The sequence below is a fragment of the Phalacrocorax carbo genome, chromosome 4 (assembly GCF_963921805.1).
Source record: "Phalacrocorax carbo chromosome 4, bPhaCar2.1, whole genome shotgun sequence".
Classification (NCBI taxonomy): Eukaryota; Metazoa; Chordata; class Aves; order Suliformes; family Phalacrocoracidae; genus Phalacrocorax; species Phalacrocorax carbo.
Genome location: NC_087516.1, coordinates 31,938,636 through 31,958,088, shown reverse-complemented (window position 1 = coordinate 31,958,088; position 19,453 = coordinate 31,938,636). Strand labels below are relative to the sequence as shown.

The following is a 19,453-nucleotide window of genomic DNA, read 5'->3' as shown; positions in this document are numbered from 1 at the left end:
ATCTCCGTGTGGATTTCTGTTCAAATGCATGCTGTCAATTTTTAAACATGATTTATAGCCTGGCTTACAGTTCAGGCGATAATTTCTGGTTTTCATTATGCATGAATCTGCTATGCTTGCAAAATATATATCCTTCTTCATGTATTCTGTGGGCCAGCTTGTGATTCACCTTTGCACAGACACATTGAAAGTTGTAATTGCCTGAAAGAGAGCTTTGTGTTGAAGGTGAGTCACAGTGTTTCTTCCTGAACTGTATTTCACTGCCTTCTAAGTTCAGGAATTCAAGCATTTGCTGTAAACTGGATCACTGAAATGATTCACATTAAGTCTATTTTTTAACCTATATTGTTTTAGTGAGCTGGCTTTCAGCAAGCTGTGCAAACAGTTGCCCCAGTACTGAATGAAAGAACAGTTTGGTGCAATCAGGGACACAGACAAAAAAAAAATACGAAGAAAGAAATGAGATATTTCCTGAAGTATCTTTCTGCTGCTAGTGTCTTAGGAAATAAATGCCTTAAAGAGGCTGCACTAGATGCACACAGGCATAGGGAATTTGGCACAGGAAATGTACTTAAATACTAAGAAGATACAATTCTAACTGACCTAGAATTAGGACTTGAAGTGGCCACGCAGCCATTCAAAAGCTACTACAATAGTTCCTGGTATTTAACAGCAACTATGGACTCCCGTCAGAGATTTGAGACTGTTACAGACTGTCTGTCTCCAGACTAAACATCCCCCCTTCTACTCTTGTGTTTGCTGAGCTGGCGTGCTCGTGAGGTACATATATGAGCTACACAGCCATCCTCATCTGGACTCCCTTGGTACAAGACACGTGACTTGTCTCCGTCCTGCTGCCTTTTGGGACTCTCCCACCTGTACAGTGTCTATTGCATTAGTCTCCTAATCTATTCCTGCTGGACTGAATCTTCTGTGAATCCTTTAGCATTTCCAAAATCATGTCACACATTCACAATGCAAACCATGTCTTTACATAGACTGTTGATATATAACAATGCTCTAGTGCTGCTTCTCCTTGCTAAGGTCTTGCTACTGTTCCTAACAGAGGTCCCCACCATTAACATCTATTATTTCCCGCCAGGAGTATAAAGATCATCTAACCTCCATGCAGAGAGCACTCGTCTGGGAACTGTAAAAGCAGTGTGTGTTTAGAGTAACACTAGACACCGTTTCAGAACGCGTCAGCATTTTTTGCCCAACAGGAATCCAGCATATTGGTTCTCAGGCAAGGAGGACCAGAATGGACTTAAGGTCAGCATGCGCTTGCTGCTAACGCAACAGATTTCGTGAACATGCGTGATTCCAGCTGCCCTCCTACATGCACTTCTCTGAGAGCAGCCTTTTTACTGAAATCTATACAAAGTTCAGTTCTTTGTTTCAAGCTTCAGCCTGACACTTAATTAGCCTTTTTTGAGCTTCCTTGCTTGGTAGATGTTAGGAGTTAGCAGCTGGTCTCCCATTATTTTTATGAGAGCTCCTTTCATGGGGTGATCATTATTGAAAAACTAATATAGTAATTGCAAAAGTTTGCATGACCTTCTCTGTGTTCCACACATTCGTTCTTGTCTTTACACATCATGCACAGCAATGTGAAAGTCACAAGGAGAAAAAGGCTCTTTTTTCCACAAAATGGTGCAGAAACACCTAACCTTCTATAGAATATGAAGTTTTGCAACAAGCATGAAATTAGATATGACAAGCGAGGAGGGCATTTATGGAAGGACTTTAAGAAATTAAAGACTTTGTATTGTCTCTCAGAGGGAAAAAATATAACTAGTGAGGATCAAAATATACAGAGGATTTTGGTGAGATATATGTTTAATATTTCATAGGTAGGTATCAGAACTATTTATAGACCATGTTTTGGTTGGTTATCAGTGGTACTTTACTGAAAACATGTAGCAAGGGCATGTGCATAGATGTGTAAGATGTATATAAAGATCTTAAGTTGAAATTAGTGTGAAAACACTTTTTCTGTAGCCTTCTCACCTCCAAGGCATGGTAAGCTTTAAAAAGGGCATGGTTTCCCTCGATGAAGTCTAGTAAAAGATATTTAATTTTCCAAGCCCAAAACCCAGGATCTAACTAACGTATTTTGGATCTAAATTAATTTTCAATATCTGTCAAGAATATATCTGAGAGTTTTTCTGAAAGTTTATTTAAAATTCTACATCATTCTTAATCCTAGCTGCCAGAATTTATTGTTTAGTAATTCAATTGTCCAGATGCTGAAATCTTACAGTCCTTACATAGGGGAGGAGGTTTTCAACATCAAATAATTAAGTTATTCAAGTTGAAATGAGGTTAATTAGGTAACTGAATCTAATCCTATTAATTGAAACTCAGAGCTGTCAGGACTTTGTAGGGACAGAGCCTTTCAAAGCTTGTTTAATATTGAAAGACTTACATTAAAACCTGCTTTTTAATTCCCTCTTTGGTTTTACTTATGCATTTTCATATACAGTATAGACTTAAGTTTTGACCTTTTGAAATATATTTCTGTTTTATTTTTCACTTTTATGACCAAGCTCAAATTTGTTATCAGTACATTGATAGCTGTTGATTCCACTATCAACTCTAAATTTCAAACAAGCAGTCTAGAATTCATCTTTTAAGAAGAGTACAAAAGCGGAAGAGTATACTTGCTTGTTATGCAAGAACACAACACTTTCTCCTATAAATTATGGTGGAAGTTTTCATTGAACTTTAAGAAGTATTTTATTTTGGCCCACATATGTAACATTTTATTGTGCTTAACTAAAGGATTGTATGTTTGGATTGAAAAAAACTTATCAGCATCTTGTAAAAATGCCATCCTCTCATATCTTCTTCTAAAGGACTTCAAGGTTTCTCTTTCATTTGTTTCCTTATGCATAAAGCATTAAAGAGTGTCACTGGCATGAAAAAATCTCCTGCTATTCATTCAAATTTCACCTAAAGACACTCTCATTCTGTAGTAGTGCCCTCAGAAAGCTGCCAGTAAGAGCAAACAAGGCTGAGCTGATTTAGCCCATGAAAAAGCACCCAATGGGTGTCTGCTGTTCCTTTTTCTTTCTTTGGTTTTTTGTGTACAACAAGCAATGACGCCTGCATTTAGCCTGTAAACACATAGAGTATGCAAGTATTAAGACTTGGTACAGCAGATTCCCTATCTAGCTGTGTTTGCTGTTTGTTCAAACAATGACTGATAAGTAAGATTAAGTTCTTGGAACGGACTGACATGTGAGTGTGTATATAGATGCATGTGTGTGAATGTTCTGCACTTTAAGTATTGCTTAAATAATGAACAGATTCATACATGAATCATTTAGGCTTTAAAAGATAATCTTTCTAAAATAATGTTCTCTGGTTTTATCTGTGCTTTAGACTGTACACTGCCCTTATTTAAGAGTAAATAACATATATTGAGAGTGTTGTATGGCCTATAGATGAATTAGACTGCCAAAACATTTACAGAGGATGTCTGGTTCCCCTGTCTTCGTGGGAAATTTACTGGGAATCTCTCCATATATGGCACATAGAAAGAAAGGGAAATTATATCCTTGTCTGTCAATATAAAATGATGAGGTAAAAGCGCAATGATGATGTTTAAGCATCTTTCATCTCCTGGTATCTTTGTTGTTTCATGGTCTTAAGTCCCTGTGTCTTGTGATATTCCATTTCTTTGTCCAATTTTTAAATCACAGTGAGAATTGAACTAAAGAATTCAGTGTTCATGGCATTAACTTTGTAGAGATTCTGGCAAATCACAGCCACCGTTATTCTGCAAATGTCATATCAGTCATACAAAAGAAGCAACAGAACTAGGGCTTGCGCAGCTCCTCTCTATCAATTCTTAGTTCCTAGGGATCTGGGGACCAGGAGGAAGCGGGTGCTAAGCAGAATTTGTGCAAATATAACAATTTGGCAAATCTGTTGGCGAATTTGTGTAGAATAGATGTGAGGCCTACCCTTTTCCAGAAAATTTTACAGTAGTGGTCTTCAGCATGGCAGAACTACTATATTTCAGCCCAAGCTTCTGCCACTGTCCGTCAGGCATAGCCAATCCAGCCCTGCCAAAACACCCTCCATACCAAAGGTGCCTTGGAGGCATTAATTTAAAAGGGAATTGTAAACATTTGAAAGGGATTTAGAGTTATTGCTCCCACTGAATATTAATAATCAGAAAATAACCAATTAAAAGGTACCAGAAATACAAACCTGACAAGCTGTTTTTCCTGAGTTTGCAGATGATTAACATAGGTTTTTGTGTGCACCACACTGGCCTGAGTTTGGAAAAGGGACTTTTTGACAGAGGAGGTTGATGGAGGCCCTTCCACCTCTCTCCTGGATGCTGTGGACGGACTGTCCATTGTGACGGTCTCAGGCATCTTGACAAGAGCTCTGACATCAAGTTAAGCATTCTATGATAGAAATATCCTAGATAAACTATTCAGAAAACCTGCCTGGAAGACTGAGATTCACAGCCTGCAACCTCTCAGTAGACATCTATTGAGTTTAGCACTCAGGATACTCACTAGTATGTGTGTGCATTTGAAACTTCCTCCAACCTCTCCCTTCTCCCTTCCCCTGATATTTCCTTCATCTTGTCCTTTCCTGATGTATTTCTGCATTTAACACTGGACTGAAAAGAATATGGAATCCTATTGATGGCTTGCATATCAGAAGACCACCTTTCAGATATAAGACTGAAGTTTTGATATGACAAATTTTATGTCTGAATAGCAGGTCCTTTTTTACTGGGAAGGTGTAGCAGGTTATCAAGGGATTGCAAACCTTTTCAAGCAAAGCAAATATACTTCCAGGGTCAGTTCTTTCTAAAGAGGGTATCAACTATGATACTGACATATGCGACCTCTAGCATTATATTCTGCTCGTTTTTCATATTAAATCTTGCTATTCCAAATTTGATTTTGCTAAATTCTATGTTTAAATATATACTACACTGAGGACTTCCACCATAGCTGATACATGCATCCTTCTGTTTTAGATTTGCACTTTTTTCTCCTTTATTTTGTACTCACATATTTTATTTTGTCCTTACATAAAGTCCACAGATTAATTAGTCCTAGTTTGTAGGAAAAACATACACAAACAGAATCACAGAATGGTAGGGGTTGGAAGGGACCTGTAGAGATCATCTTGTCAAACCCCCCTGCTTGAGCAGGCACACCTAGAGCAGGGGGCACAGGAATGCATCCAGGTGGGTTTTGAATGTCTCCAGGAAGGAGACTCCACACCCTCCCTGGGCAGCCTGTGCCACTGCTCTGGCACCCTCACAGGAAAGAAGTGTTTCCTCATATTCAGGTGGAACTTCCTGTGTTCCAGCTTGTGCCCATCGCCCCTTTGCCTGTCGTTGGGCATGACTGAAAAGAGCCTAGTCCCATCCTCCTGACACCCACCCTTCAGATATTTATAAGTATTGATGAAATCCCCCCTCAGTCTTCTCTTGTTCAGGCTGAAAAAACCCGAGTCTCTCAGCCTTTCCTCATAAGCAAGATGCTCCAGTCCCCTGATTGTCTTGGTAGCTCTCTGCTGGACATGTTCAAGCAGTTCCCTGTCTTTCTTAAACTGGGGGGCCCAAAACTGGACACAGTACTCCAAATGTGGTGTCACTAGGGCCGAGTAGAGGGGGAGGATAACCTCCCTCTCTCTGCTGGCCACACTCCTTTTAATGCACCCTAGGATACCCTTGGCCTTCTTGGCCACAAGGGGACATTGCTGGCTCAGGGTCAGCTTGTTGTCCACCAGCATTCCCAGGTCCTTCTCAACAGAGCTGCTTTTCAGTAGTTCAGCCCCCAGCCTGTACTGGTGCCTGGGGTTGTTCCTCCCCAGGTGCAGGACCTTGCCCTTGCTCTTGTTGAATTTCATCAGGTTTCCCTTGGCCCAGCTCTCCAGCCTGTCCAGGTCTCGCTGGATGGCAGCACAGCTTTGCGGTGTATCAGCCACTCCCAGCTTGGTATCATCATGAATACATTGAACAGGACTGGACCCAGCACAGACCCCTGGGGAACACTGCTAATTACAAGCCTCCATCCATACTCTGCCCCATTGATCACGACCCTCTGAGTTCTGTTGTTGAGCCAGTTCTCTGTCCACGTCACTGTCCACTCATCCAACCCACACTTCCTTAGCTTGCCTATGTGGATGCTATGGGAGACAGTGTCAACTGCTTTACTCAAGTCAAGACAGACAACATCCACTGCTCTCCCTTCATCGACCCAGCTGGTCACGCCATCGCAGAAGGCTATCAGGTTGGTCAAGCATGATCTTCCCATTGTGAATCCATGTTGACTATTTCTGATAATCTTCTTGTCCTCTACATGCCTGGAGATGACCTCCAGCATGAACTGCTCCATCACCTTTCCAGGGATGGAGGTGAGGCTGACTGGCCTATAGTTCCCCAGATCTTCCTTCTTGCCCTTTTTGAAGACTGGACTGACATTTGCTGTCCTCCAGTCATTGGGCTCCTTTCCTCCTATCCTCTACAACCTTTCAAAGATGATGGAGAGCAGCTCAGCAAGAACATCTGCCAGCTCCATCAGCATTCCCTTCAATGACAGGTCAGTGTTTTGAAACCTTGTACCACCTTAAACACTTCCACACTTTTCTTGGTGTGCTCACACTTTAAATACTTGTAGGCTGTTATCGTTACTCTCCCCTTGCATTATAAGCTGTCATTTGGCTAAGCGGGACATGTTTTAATCTGTCCTCATAAATCAAACTCTCCAGCCCCTTAATCATTTATGTTGCTGTTATCTGAATTCCTTCAAAACTTGTTGACATCTTCATGGTACTATAGAGGCTAACACTACATGCTGCATCCAAGAAGGGATTCATTTGTGCCAGATAAGGTATATCTGGTTGTTCTTTATGGCAATACTAGGAATATAAGTAATAGTGTTTTTTCTATCATATAGGTGAGTAAAATAGTTAATAGTATGATTAAAACACCAGAAATAGTAAAGAAGAAATGTTATACTTTTTTACCACATTTCTCTTCCCAAACATTTGAGATGTATACGTTTTCACTGTTACTGAAATACTTTATTTGTAATTAACGTACCTTAAAAATATTACTTTAAGCTATGAATCTCAGATGTGAGCTTTGCCTTCTTGTTTGTTTGCTTTCTCAACTTCTTTGGGGAGTGATTTATTCCTTTCTTCCAATTACCATATTTTTTCTAGAAGTTTCTACATTGATTACTCATAGATATGAAATTATTTCTCCATTATTTCACCAGCTTTTTGTTTCCCTCACCTCTTCTGTCACAAAGTACTTGGAGAAGCATTTGTACTTTCTTTGTTTCTAGTGTATATAAGGCTTTGTGAGTAGTTTTCCCATGTATGTGTTGCTGCTGTTATTTTAGATAATCAGTTTTTTCAAGGCCTACTTCTGACTAGTCCAAGGCCATTTATATTTTGCATTGAACCTGAGTGCAAGGATCATATTTCCTATTTTCTTTAAGAACTGTATGATTTAGTAGTGTGGCTCTGAAAACTTTAAGTTCATAGAAAATCATGTGCATTGCTCATAAACAAAATTTTAAGATCTCCTATAAGCTCACCTCACCACCTAGATATCTTTTAACAACAAATGACTACAGTATTTTTAGGCTGAAGACCAGAGCAGATAATCTTTATTCCAGAACCAGTTCATAGAATCATAGAATAGTTTGCGTTGGAAGGGACCTTTAAAGGTCATCCCATCCAACCCCCCTGCAATGACCAGGTACATCTTCAGTTAATGTCGGAATGCCACTATATCTCTTACCTTTCAAAAAAGTAACTTGACTTGACTGTAAAACAATATTAGATCGGCTATGGAGCCATAGCAAAGCACAGGTCAGGGTTTCAGCCCTACAAACACAGCATAAGTTTTGCATTTTCACCTTTCTCTTGAGTCTGTGAAGTGCAAAGTTTACTGAACATATAATAATGAAATGTCCTTGTAAAATAAATCAGGGGAACTACCAGCCCGTAGCTAGTCTCAGGACCTAAAATTTAGGCTGCTTACTGCTGTATCCTATCCGCCTCCTGGCCACAAAGCCAGCTAGTCCAAGCTTACTCTTCTTCCCCAGGCAGCCCTCAATAACAGTGTAGTAACCTGACTCTAAGTGAAGATTTTCCACACACTGTAGTGATGCTCCAGAGGGCAAATATGCCATGTCTAAAAACACGCCAGCAGCAACAGCAAAGTGCATGCAGAAACAATTTCGGCTGATTAGCTGTGAAGTAAATTAAGCAAAGATATGAAGAAATCCAGTTCCTAGAATAGCAAACTAACGTGTCTCATTAAAACCTCATTTAATAGTGTTGCTAACTTCATGGAGTAAATATGAAACATTATCATCTGATAATAACTTCAGCTGGAGTTTTAGATTTCCTTTGTAAATGTTTAAGTTATGCTGTGTACATTCATTACTCACAAATGTTTTTGTGTGAAAGAATGTATCTTTCAGTGGATGACTGCTTTAATCTTCAGGATAACTATGTTTGACACTCCCCATAATGCTTTAACTTGCATCTGTGATACATTAAGCCTACAAAAGGTGAAGTGAAACGTTAGATTCTTTATCTCTGAAAGATTAGGAATTAGAATTTGTAATCAGCGGTTACTCCAAGATCTCCGTTGAAATAATGAACCCCAGAAGTAAGACATCCTACAGAATAGCATGCAACCCTTAATGGAATATCATGTTTTTCTTTTTTATTAAAAAAAAAAAGTAATATAATTGCAGCCAGTATCCTGAAAAAAAAAATCTCTTCAGTGCAAAGAAGACAATTGTTTAAAATTACGTTTATTTGATACCAACGTTTATTCCATTCCATCAGAGCAGGGCATAAGGAGAGTTCTCACTAGCTATGTAATAGCTGGATTTTAGTTGCCAAATGGAGGCATGCAATTAAATTACAGTAGATGACAGATACACTTGCTCTTTCCTCCCCTTCACCTTTCCCCCTCTTCCTGCCTCTGCTTCAGAAAGCTGTGTATAGAAATCTCCCTCCTGACCCCAGCACAACTTTCTCATTCCTTATTACATTTGATGAGGGACTGATCATCTTCCACCCTTTTGTGACATGAAGCAGTGGGGCCAGTAAAAGCCCAGGTGTGATGGGTTCTCTTCTTCATGCAGCCTGCTGCAGGGCTGGCAGCAGCCCAGACCTGTGTTTGCAAAGACTTCCCAGTCTGCACATACCCCAGGTGAGCAAATATCTTCTGGGCTGTTGGCCACTAACATCCAGTGCTGCTGAACTGATGTGAAATAAAGTTTCTCAGAGGCTTGTCAATGGCTACAATAGATGGAGTTTCAGAAAGATGAAAAAAAGAAAATGTCTACAAAAGAGCAAATTCCCATAATGAATCATAATCAGGAAAATAGCATATCCTTTCATTCATTTTCCTCAAAAAGCTGGATTTAAAATGAACACAGAAATAAAGCACCCCAAAAGTTATGTCACAGACAACTCCAGGGCAAACAGCTGAAGTATGGCAGATACCAGAAACTGAAACCAGGAGTCTAAGAAAGTTAGGTGGTGTTAAAAATAAATGCCTATTCTATGCAAATAAACATTTGCACAAAAATGGAGCAAGGAGAAGTTATAATTCACAAACTGTCCAGCAGCACTTTCATTACTGATATCTTGAAATCTACTGAGAGTCTGTTCCAATACCTATCCAAAAGTTTAGATCCAGTTTGGATCCTACTTCCTATGTCATTGGTTCCTATGAAAATTCCATTTTTCTCCTGTTTTCTCTGCTACTAAAGCCACAAACCAGCAATTCAGTGAGGGTTACATCCTGCTTGCCTTCACCATGACAAACAAACCTCTGTAGAGATTGTGTTTCACAGTGCTGCAATGACAACAGCAGGGATGAGAAGGGAGGAGGACAGCTCAGCGTCTTTGCATCACTTAAAACACACATTACACAGGGCAGTACTAATGAAGACAACTTACATGAGCCCCCTAAACCTCACTAAATCTTCTCAGGAGTAAGCTTTCTCCTTCTTACCCTGCAAATACTGGGACGACTTCTTTGGTTTAAAGTTTCTTGCTGCTCTTTGATCTCCTGAGACCAGAACAATCTCAGTCTGTACTCTGAATTATCTTCCCACTCAACCCCTGACTTAGATGAGTCCAGCTCACATAACAGCCCTCACACTCCCATTCTGCTCACTGCTATGCACACAGACACCATCCAGCCACCACTAAGTTATTTTAAACTCATGTTTTACAAGAAAATTAGTTTTATTCACAATCAGTGTTCATGTTGGTCATTGCAGAAAAGCTCAAAGACTTTGTTGCTTTAACATCTTATTTATATTGCACCATTTTGTGTGAGGGGTGTCTATAGAGGAAGACCTGTAATCCAAGGAACTCGCCATCTTAATATGACAGGGTATACATGAACAGGAGAGGGGGAAAGAGAGAGAAAATACAGAAGAAGAAGGGAAATTGCTAATTATGAAAGGTTATGGAGACAGAGTTTGAATAGGGAGTAGCAATAGGGGTTTGTTTGTTTGGGAAATGTTGGATTGTCTGGGGTTCTTTTTGGTGGGATATGCAATTTTCTAGTATTGCAATTTCACTTAGAGCCACATTTGCATTTCCACTGGAAAGAAAGGAGTACCTTAGACCATGCGTCTTATTCTAAGAAATTTTATTCGTCCTGCCCTAATCCCACTGATGGGACCACTCAAGCTGTAATGTATTACTCAGATGACAAAAAGATATCCCAGTATGGACCATTTGCATGTCAGATCACTGTGAAGGACAAGAAACATTGGTGTTTAATACTGTTTTGCCATGGTAAAGCATAACAGATGGCTAGTGCTGAAAACTAATCCCAGTTCACAGCCTATTGCCATCAACTGTTCTGTATGAAAGAGATATAACTGAGAAAGTCCTACAGCTCAAGTTAGGTATTTGGAAATGTTTGGACACCCATATATATTAATATTTCCATAAACTTCTCTAGGCAGGTGCCTCACATATGGCTAAACAGAATGAATATTTAACACTTCCTTTCTCATTTGAATTTTAAACTATGGCACCAGTGTTCACTGAATGTCCCATTTTCTCTCACTAATATGTAGTATTTCAGAAAACAGTTGGCAGCGACACCAAGACTGGATTTTCTGATAATGTAAGGATAGTTTATAACCAGTCACATTAAAAAACAGGTCAATACAGAAAAATGTACATCTGAAACTGGAAGTACATCTCCTTTCATGTTATTCAGTTACTATTTATTATTTTGTTTTTATGGTTGTGATTAGAAATGTTTTCTGCTTTCCTGTGTCAGTTTATTTATTATTTTTGGAGCACACAGTGATAGTGAGACAGCAGTTTAGAAACAGCCAGATAAGCTTACACTTTGAAGTGCACAGAACTCCAAATAAGCTATGGGGATATTTGTAAAGCAGGGCCATAATCACACCATAAAGTTCACTTAATATTGTTAGTGTTTATTTGGAATCACGTTTAATCTGAAACTCATGAATGAATAGAATACTATTCCACCTGGTTTACATAAACCCATCGGCATGTATTTATCACACAACAAAAGGCAATTAAGGTAGATATTTGGACAAGATCCTTTCAATGTTTCCCTGAAAGAAGTCTTCAATGTTTAGGCATTGAACAGTCCATGAAAGCACCAACAGTTGTTCTGGTCTGCACTGTGGACTGCTGCTAGGGAAGGTGGATTTTGTGCATTTTCTTCCCGACTACTTAAACACACTTGTTCAAAAATACAAGTCTGGGCCAGCATGTGAGGGTATGAAGTCTGCACAGCTTACAAAAGCAGGGTGCACAGAGGCAATGGCTGTCACCTGGAGAGCGGACAATTGTCCTTTGGGCTTCCCCACACCTCTGCTACCACAGGGGAGCAGATAGCATAGGGACAGCAGGCAGTGCACTCTTCCCATCCATGGAGGAAGCTCAGGAAACTTTCTCTCTCTGTTACATGGTTTCTTATCTCTTCTCCAGACTGCATCCATTTAGCTCCCAGGCTGTTCAAATGTTAACTACAGGGTGTTGACACAGGTTGCAGGGCACATTTTGAGAGCAAAATATAGAGGGACACACAGTAACATAGAGTTGAGTTGTGCACTCCCATCGTCAGCACCTTTGCAGCAACCACCACCCAAACTTTTGTCATTATCTTATGTGCAGCTGCTGCTGAGATGAGGATGCAGAGCAGCTCCAGTCTGTTTTGTCCAGTGCAGCAGTGCTCCCACTGGCACAAAAAGCTCGCAAGCCCTTGCCCACCCCAGCAGGGAGGAGTCAAGGGAGCAAAATGGAGGAGAGCAGCTGGATGTAGGAACCAGAGGCCAGATGATGGAGAAGGACATAGTTGTTGGGGCAGGGATGGGGAGGAAACTGTACAGAGCGTGGTGGAGCCATCTTTAGAAGGCAGAACAGAAAAGCAGCAGCAAGGAATAACTTGTAAAGGAGCTCAGAAACAAGAAAAAGAAATGGAGGGGCTGAAGAGGAGAGGACATCATGCACAGATCAGCAGACAAAAGCAGTCTGTGGCCTGGGAAGACTATCAATCTGTTCTACACTTTCTTCCTTCAGTGACTAATCTTAATTTTTACTTCCTTTTATCTATACCTCACAGTGACACTTGACACAAGAAAGAATCCTAATATTCTCCCTCAGTACCTTGTAAGTAGGAGGCTGAATCATGGGAAGAGAGAATAGAGTTCCTCACTAAAACCCCTACCCTGCCTGCCTTCCAAGTCTGGAGGTGTAGGCTTCCATAACGTGCTGCTTTTCACTCCTGGTGCAAGAAATGAGAAAAACAATGTCCTTCTGAAATTTTTATTCTCAATTTAGAATAAAAAAGGAAAAGTTCTCATGGAAGGATCTTTTCATTAAAATGCCTTTTTGGAAATACACAGTGTTACATACCCATCCCCCTTCATCCCGTGAGGGGAGGGAGGAAATGATGGTGACAGAGAGTGGCTGCCACTGGAAGGTCAAGTTCTTCCACCTGCAGCCTGCTCCCAGGGCTGCTCCCTAAAGAGGCATGGGGAAAGTTGAGCACTGGAAAGTAGTCCATGGGACAGACAAAATGCCCAGACACCGATGCACTATATGAAACTTCTGCATATTTTTATCTTATCTGATTGACAGAGATTTTTTTAAAAACCAAATCAAATTTAATAAAGATGTGGCTTTGTCCTACCAAGAATTTTGTTGAGATTTGTCAAGCTTCTATTGAAACTTTTCTGTTTCAACAAAGTACGTTTTATTTGCATGTCATTCTGTAGGAATTTCTCTAAATATTTAAAGTCTGCTCTGACTGGTGGCTGATTCTTGTGTAAAGTTCTGATACATATCAGATCTCTCAGATACTGCAGATGTTGCAGGACAAGATTTTCTTTTGGAAAGCAACACAGGTCGAAGTCAAAAATCAAAAGCTCCTTTCCCAGTCTGGTCTCCTAGATAGCATTTGGAGAATCTGCTGAGAGATGAAACAATGACACATGCTATGTGTCCACCAGGTGTTTTTTTATTAGACCTAAAATTTTGATTCTGAGTCACTCTTTCATTTTGTGATACTTTTGGAGACATTTTTTTGGATACTTTTACGACATTACCTTTCTGCTTCAGTAACAAGGGGAAAGATACATGCATCACATCAGGCAAGCTGCATAGACCTTCCGGTGAAGATGGTTTGAATTTGCCATACCATTTGTCGCAGCCTGTACAGAAGTCACAGCAAAGCTCAAACTGGCAACACATTTAAAAAATTATGTGTGTCTGTCTATGCATATTTCGGATACATACATCCTTCCAGACTCAAGGTGTGAGAATCGCATAGATGAACCAGAGATAAACATAAGAATTTGCACATTTGTAAACTCTCAGAAGGGAAGTTGATGCATTTTGAGCAAGCCTGAAGACAGTGAGACTTACATAACTGTTTACTTCCTAGGAGCTGGATGTTGCCAGAACTAAAAATGAGACCACCATTCCTGTCCATCCTAGTACCTGACACATTCTGTCTGCTCTTTGACTTAGAGAGGAAAAAGGATCTTTAATGTTATCTTTGCAGACCAAAGTATGAACAGAACCACTAAAGGACAGAAAACAGACATGTTTGGCAAGTGTATAGATCCTTCAGCTTGAAATGCTGAGGAGTGGTAAGGTTATAAGGAATTAGCCTCTGCCTTCTGCCCTCAGCTTTTTAAAAACAATGTGTTAAAAATAATGAGCGGCACTTCACAAGTTAGGACATCCAGCCTCAAGCGGAGGATTGGAGAGGCACAGATTTGCTCACATCAACAGGACATTTCTAAAAATATTTCTAAAAAGAGAAGTGGGAGAAGTGAGTGGCTGCAGTCTGGAGGCAGGCTAGGCCTGGGTAATAGGAAAGATGCCATCCTGGGAGCAGCGGTGGCAGGGCCGATCTTGGCTGGTGAGAGCACTGGGAGGGCAGGTCTCAGCCTGGCTCCAAGCCGGCTGGGTAGGCAGGTAAGGATCTGGCCCCTATAAATATTTGTCTCTGGAATTCTACAAAGACTCTTCCCTGGGCATGCATGTTGCTCTGCACGTGTGCACAGCCACGTCTTTCCTGAGGGTGTACTGTCACCTTTCTCCCTGAACACTGGCTGCTGCATTCCTCTCTTGTCAGCAACAGACCCCTCTCCTTCAGATTCCTGTCATATTATTTTTAGTCCAGCACACATCTTTGTTGACCCATCCAGTTTACCTTTTGACCATAACTATTTCTTTGGGCTTTTTTTCATCTCAGCCATTGAATGGGAAATACTGAATAAAACAAAATAATTCTGGAAGATAGCTGGAATATTGACTGTACTGTGACGGTGATCACTACAAGTACTATTCAAATACAAAACCTGTGCCTGCTGGTGGTCTTCCTTAAGATTCTGGACACAGTGAAGCCAAGATATAGATCTGCATCATAAATTTTACCTAAATGCTGGTTGGGAGGTTAGGACTTTGCTTATTTTTGTATGCATTTTGCTGTAGTCCCTGTATACAGCTAGCTGAATTGTAGATGTAACATACAGAAGGGTGCGTATGCCTTTTCCCAGCTAAAGGAAGATATTTGTTTTCAGGAGATTTTCCAGTACATTTTCAAATAGAGCAGCAAAATGTTTTGCCATTTTCTTTGAAAACATTTTCTTTGCCAGTTTGTAAATCTCACCATTAAAACCTTCTTCCTTTAATGTCATTCCCAGTGCTCCAGTTTAACTGTTTGTTTTAACAGTTTTCCCCATAAACTAATCTAATATATACATGTTGACTAACATCAGATTCACCAGCTGAAGTCTGTACATGAGTACTTGGCACCAGTGGCATCCTCTCCCAGCTCAGACTGTAAGGATGAGTTTACCAGAGTAATGGGGAAAGCTTTTCCATCCAAACCATCTGGAGGTAACTGCAGGTGAGTGCAGGGACATGTCTCCCTGCAAACAGCTATACCTGCAAGGAAAGAGGGAGTATATCTAAACTGAAAGAAAAAAGTGTCCCTGCCTGGGCAGGTATCATTTGGGCAGTAACATTTCTCCAAGCACAGAGCTGTCTGGGAACACAGGAGGGCCTTGCCTGAGATGCATTGTAGGGCTCTCAGCAGGAGCATCAGATAATGGTACTGCAGCTGTGGCAGCACGGCAGCTTTTCCCTGAATGCATGGGTGTTTCCCACCACAGAACTAAGAGCTGCTGCCAGTAGCCCAGAAAACTGGGGTTTGTGGATGCCTTTTCAGCATCTTTTGGCTATTGGGATGTCCAGATTAAAACTGAGTGCATTGTTCCACAAGGGGTGTTCCTGAAATAATGCTAGAATGGAGACTGGAAGACAGCTCTGCTCTGATGCCTCCTTTTAACAAGACTTAAATATTATTTTATACTTTCATATTGCATGGCAAACTCTTAGCTCATTTCACGACCATAGTCAATGTTATGCATCTCAGATTTCTTTCTTTGATTGTGTATGTTTGCTTTTAACTGCTAGATCTGTCTACACTTTCCTAAAATTAATGGCCTTTCATTTCCTATCCATATTTCTAGCTATCTATACCTAATTGTTTTTCTCTCCATGGTCCATTAAGAAATTTCTGACATTTAATTAAATTCTTTGCACAATCTTGCGTAGGTTATCCATTTATATGTGTTGTAACATCAGACAAGCAGATTCCCTTAGACGTCTTCCTCTGATTTGTTACAGTTTATCTTTACTCCTCTTTTGCCCTTTGTTGGGTCAATCTGACATTTTCCAGCCCATTTTATTGAACTGGTTGCACCGACTGTTTTAAATATTTTGAGCTGTGACATGTCTACATGTGTAACAGAACCCACAATAACTCTCAAAGATTTAAACCCTGAGCAGCAATATATATATATTATTTTTAATTTTTAAAAAGTTGGTTTCACTGCTAAAATGAATAATTGTGGGTGTGTTTTTATTGACATTTTAGCCTGGACCAGGCTTACACGTTTGAAAAGGGTCTCCCAACACCACCCTTTTGTTCATAACTCCAAACAGTCTTGGAGCATGTGAACTGAATGGATTTCAGATGAAACTAAGCCAGAAGATGCACCCTGCAAGTACATCAGTGATCTCCAACCCTGGTGACGATTCATTCAGTTCATGAGACCCAGGTAGACCTAGTTCAAAGTAACCCCACCTCAAGATGTGTCAGAAACTTGGTACTATTTATTTTGCCATATAAATCCACTCTTCCTGGGCCACGTTGGTAATGCAGACATAACCACTGGTAGTTAAAAATCTGCTGAGACTGCCTCTCCCTGGTTGCCTTCTGCTCTCCTCCTTTAGTGGTACTCAGTTGAAATACGGAGGTATAAACATTCAGCTCCAGATTTAGATAATGCTTACTGCATCCTCTTTTAAAACTGAACCAGTGCCCTTCTGAGCTGGTCACTAATAGAAACAATTGCAGATGTCACCTGAACGGGGTGTATGTGTTTTTTAAGTTTCTAAGTAGGTAGATAGATTACACTCTGGTCATCATGTCAGCATTTGCCTACGTGTCATGCTTTAACCCCAGCCAGCAGCTAAGCACCACCCAGCTGCTCACTCACTCCCCACCTGGTGGGATCGGGGAGAGAATCAGAAGAGTAAAAATGAGAAAACTCATGGGTTGAGATACAGACAGTTTAATAGGTAAAGCAAAAGCCATACACACAAGCAAAGTAAACCAAGGAATTCATTCACTGCTTCCCATGGGCAGGCAGGTGCTCAGCCATCTCCAGGAAAGCAGGGCTCCATCACACATAACGGTTACTTGGGAAGACAAATGCCATCACTCCGAACATCCCCCCCTTCCTTCTTCTTCCCCCAGATTTATATGCTGAGCATAACACCATATGGTGTGGGATATCCCTTGGGTCAGTTGGGGTCAGCTGTCCCAGCTGTGTCCCCTCCCAGCTTCTCGTGCACCCCCAGCCCACTCACTGGTGGGGTGGTGTGAGGAGCAGAAAAGGCCCTGACTCTGCGTAAGCCCTGCTCAGCAGTAACAAAAACATCCCTGTGTTATCAGCACTGTTTCAGCACAAATCCAAAACATAGCCCCATACCAGCTACTATTAAGAAAATTAATTATATCCCAGCCAAAACCAGCACACTATGTAAGTATTATCACTTGCTCTACAAAGAAGTTTTGCCATAATAATTTTAAAAATGCGTTTCAAGAGTATGTAATCATATTGATTTTCTCAAGAGAGTTGGCTGCTTCTTTCTCCATCCGGCCTCAAAAAGTAGGAGGGGTGTAATGAGGAAAGAAATTGCAAACTCTAGAGATCCCTTGCTGCTGTTGGTTTTGTTCAAAGATGTACACAGGACATTACTGTTCTATTAAGGTAAAAGACAAAGGCCTAGATGGGAAGAAATTCTGACCCGCATTAAAGAGATGGTGAGCCAATTCTTCCCTCAGTTATACTATTGTAAATCCCATAATTTTTTTTTCATTGTCATAATGAGAGCATAATTTATCTTAAAGGAAATGAGGACTAGAGAAAATGAAGGGAACTAAGAAGGCACTGGAAAAAAGTTGCAACAAATAAGAAGGTGTGAAATAAATTATCTAGTATAGAATGAAAAGAAAAACTGTTTTGTTCTTAGGAAGGAATTCAAAGGGAGTGGAAATCCACAGGCTGAAACTTGCGGTTCTGTAATTTGATCTCTATGTGCCAACCTTGTGAGAAGTTAATCTATCGGTTTTAATGATAACATAATACTTCTCAAGAAAATAATGGTTTCTGACTTTAACGGCTCTAGTTGCTGTAAAAATGAAGGACTCCACCTTGAATTAATATGAAGACAACTTTATTCAATGGTTCCTGCTTTCCCTGATAACAAAGGGGATTAGGTTTTTAGGCCGGGATCTCTCACCTCTTTATACATAACTATATATAACTATAGGAATGGAAAGAGAGACTCAGCTACCCCTTTATTCCTTCCTCTCTCCCTCAGGGAAGCCACAGGACACAGTAATCTATTAAAAAGGTCAAAATAAGCAAGGTCAAATAGCTTCATTTACTGCAACTATTAATCTCAGTTATGTGCATAAACTTTTTACATATGGGACCTTAACTTTCCATTCAGCAAAGATGTGGAGACCTTGTTCCCTCTCCGTTTTCCTTCTCTCCCATTTTCCTCCTGTCATTTTTTGTACTTCCATCCCTTCATTACTTCATTGGCATAAAGTACTATATACAGGGAATTCAGAATCAGGCCCTATTCTGTGCCCCAGACAGGGTGATATGCAAGAAAAAATATGGTAACAAAATAAAACACCTGAACTACAGATCCTTAAAGTGACTTTATCTCTTTTCTGTTTCTTACCTTTTTCGTTTCAAAACATGAAAGATTACCTGAAATATCAGTTAAGAGGGAAATATTATCCTAATAAATGAACATGCAAGTATGTGCCCAGTAAGTTATTTGATTAAACAGGAAGCTAGAATCCTATAGATATCCACAAATAAAGCCCCAAATCTAAATGACTGTATCGTTAGCTCATTTGTAAACTGTTCCAGATGTAAGATTTTGGCAGCTTTCCAGTAGGCTGGCTGCAGTCTGAGCTTTCCTGCATCCGCAGTGAGAACTGCAATGCCTGACTCTTCAAGGAAAAGCTCCACAAAGCTGACGACAAATTATATAAAGTAACAACCTGCCTGCCTGGCGAAGAGAAATTCAGACAGATCCCCGGGCAAAGAATGCCCTTTTTCCTGGGGCCAAGCTGCAGCCGATTAACTCTGGATGTGTGATTGATCTGCATTATGCATCACCCAGTGAAAGCCCCTCTGAGAAGATCATTTAGTGATCATATCAGGGACTCCACTGCTAGAGCCTTGGATGTTATCTGGAAAAACACCAGAGACAGAAGACTGGCAGGTGAGAAGGACATTACATAAGCATATTTTTAAGA

General features: G+C 40.5%; 1 protein-coding gene across 3 annotated transcripts in view; it reads left to right on the top strand.

Moving 5' to 3' along the window:
• The window catches only part of DLC1 (DLC1 Rho GTPase activating protein), a 241,733-nt gene that overhangs the window by 122,066 nt on the left and 100,214 nt on the right, over positions 1-19,453 (top strand). The window contains exon 1 of one of the 3 annotated variants that reach the window (XM_064449496.1): positions 19,169-19,419. The exons of the other annotated variants lie outside the window; for them this stretch is intronic. Within the exon in view, the coding sequence (XP_064305566.1) occupies positions 19,305-19,419 (115 nt within the window). The 5' untranslated portion in view covers positions 19,169-19,304. Of the gene's footprint in view, positions 1-19,168; positions 19,420-19,453 lie in introns of those variants that run through there. 3 annotated transcript variants of the gene reach the window in all.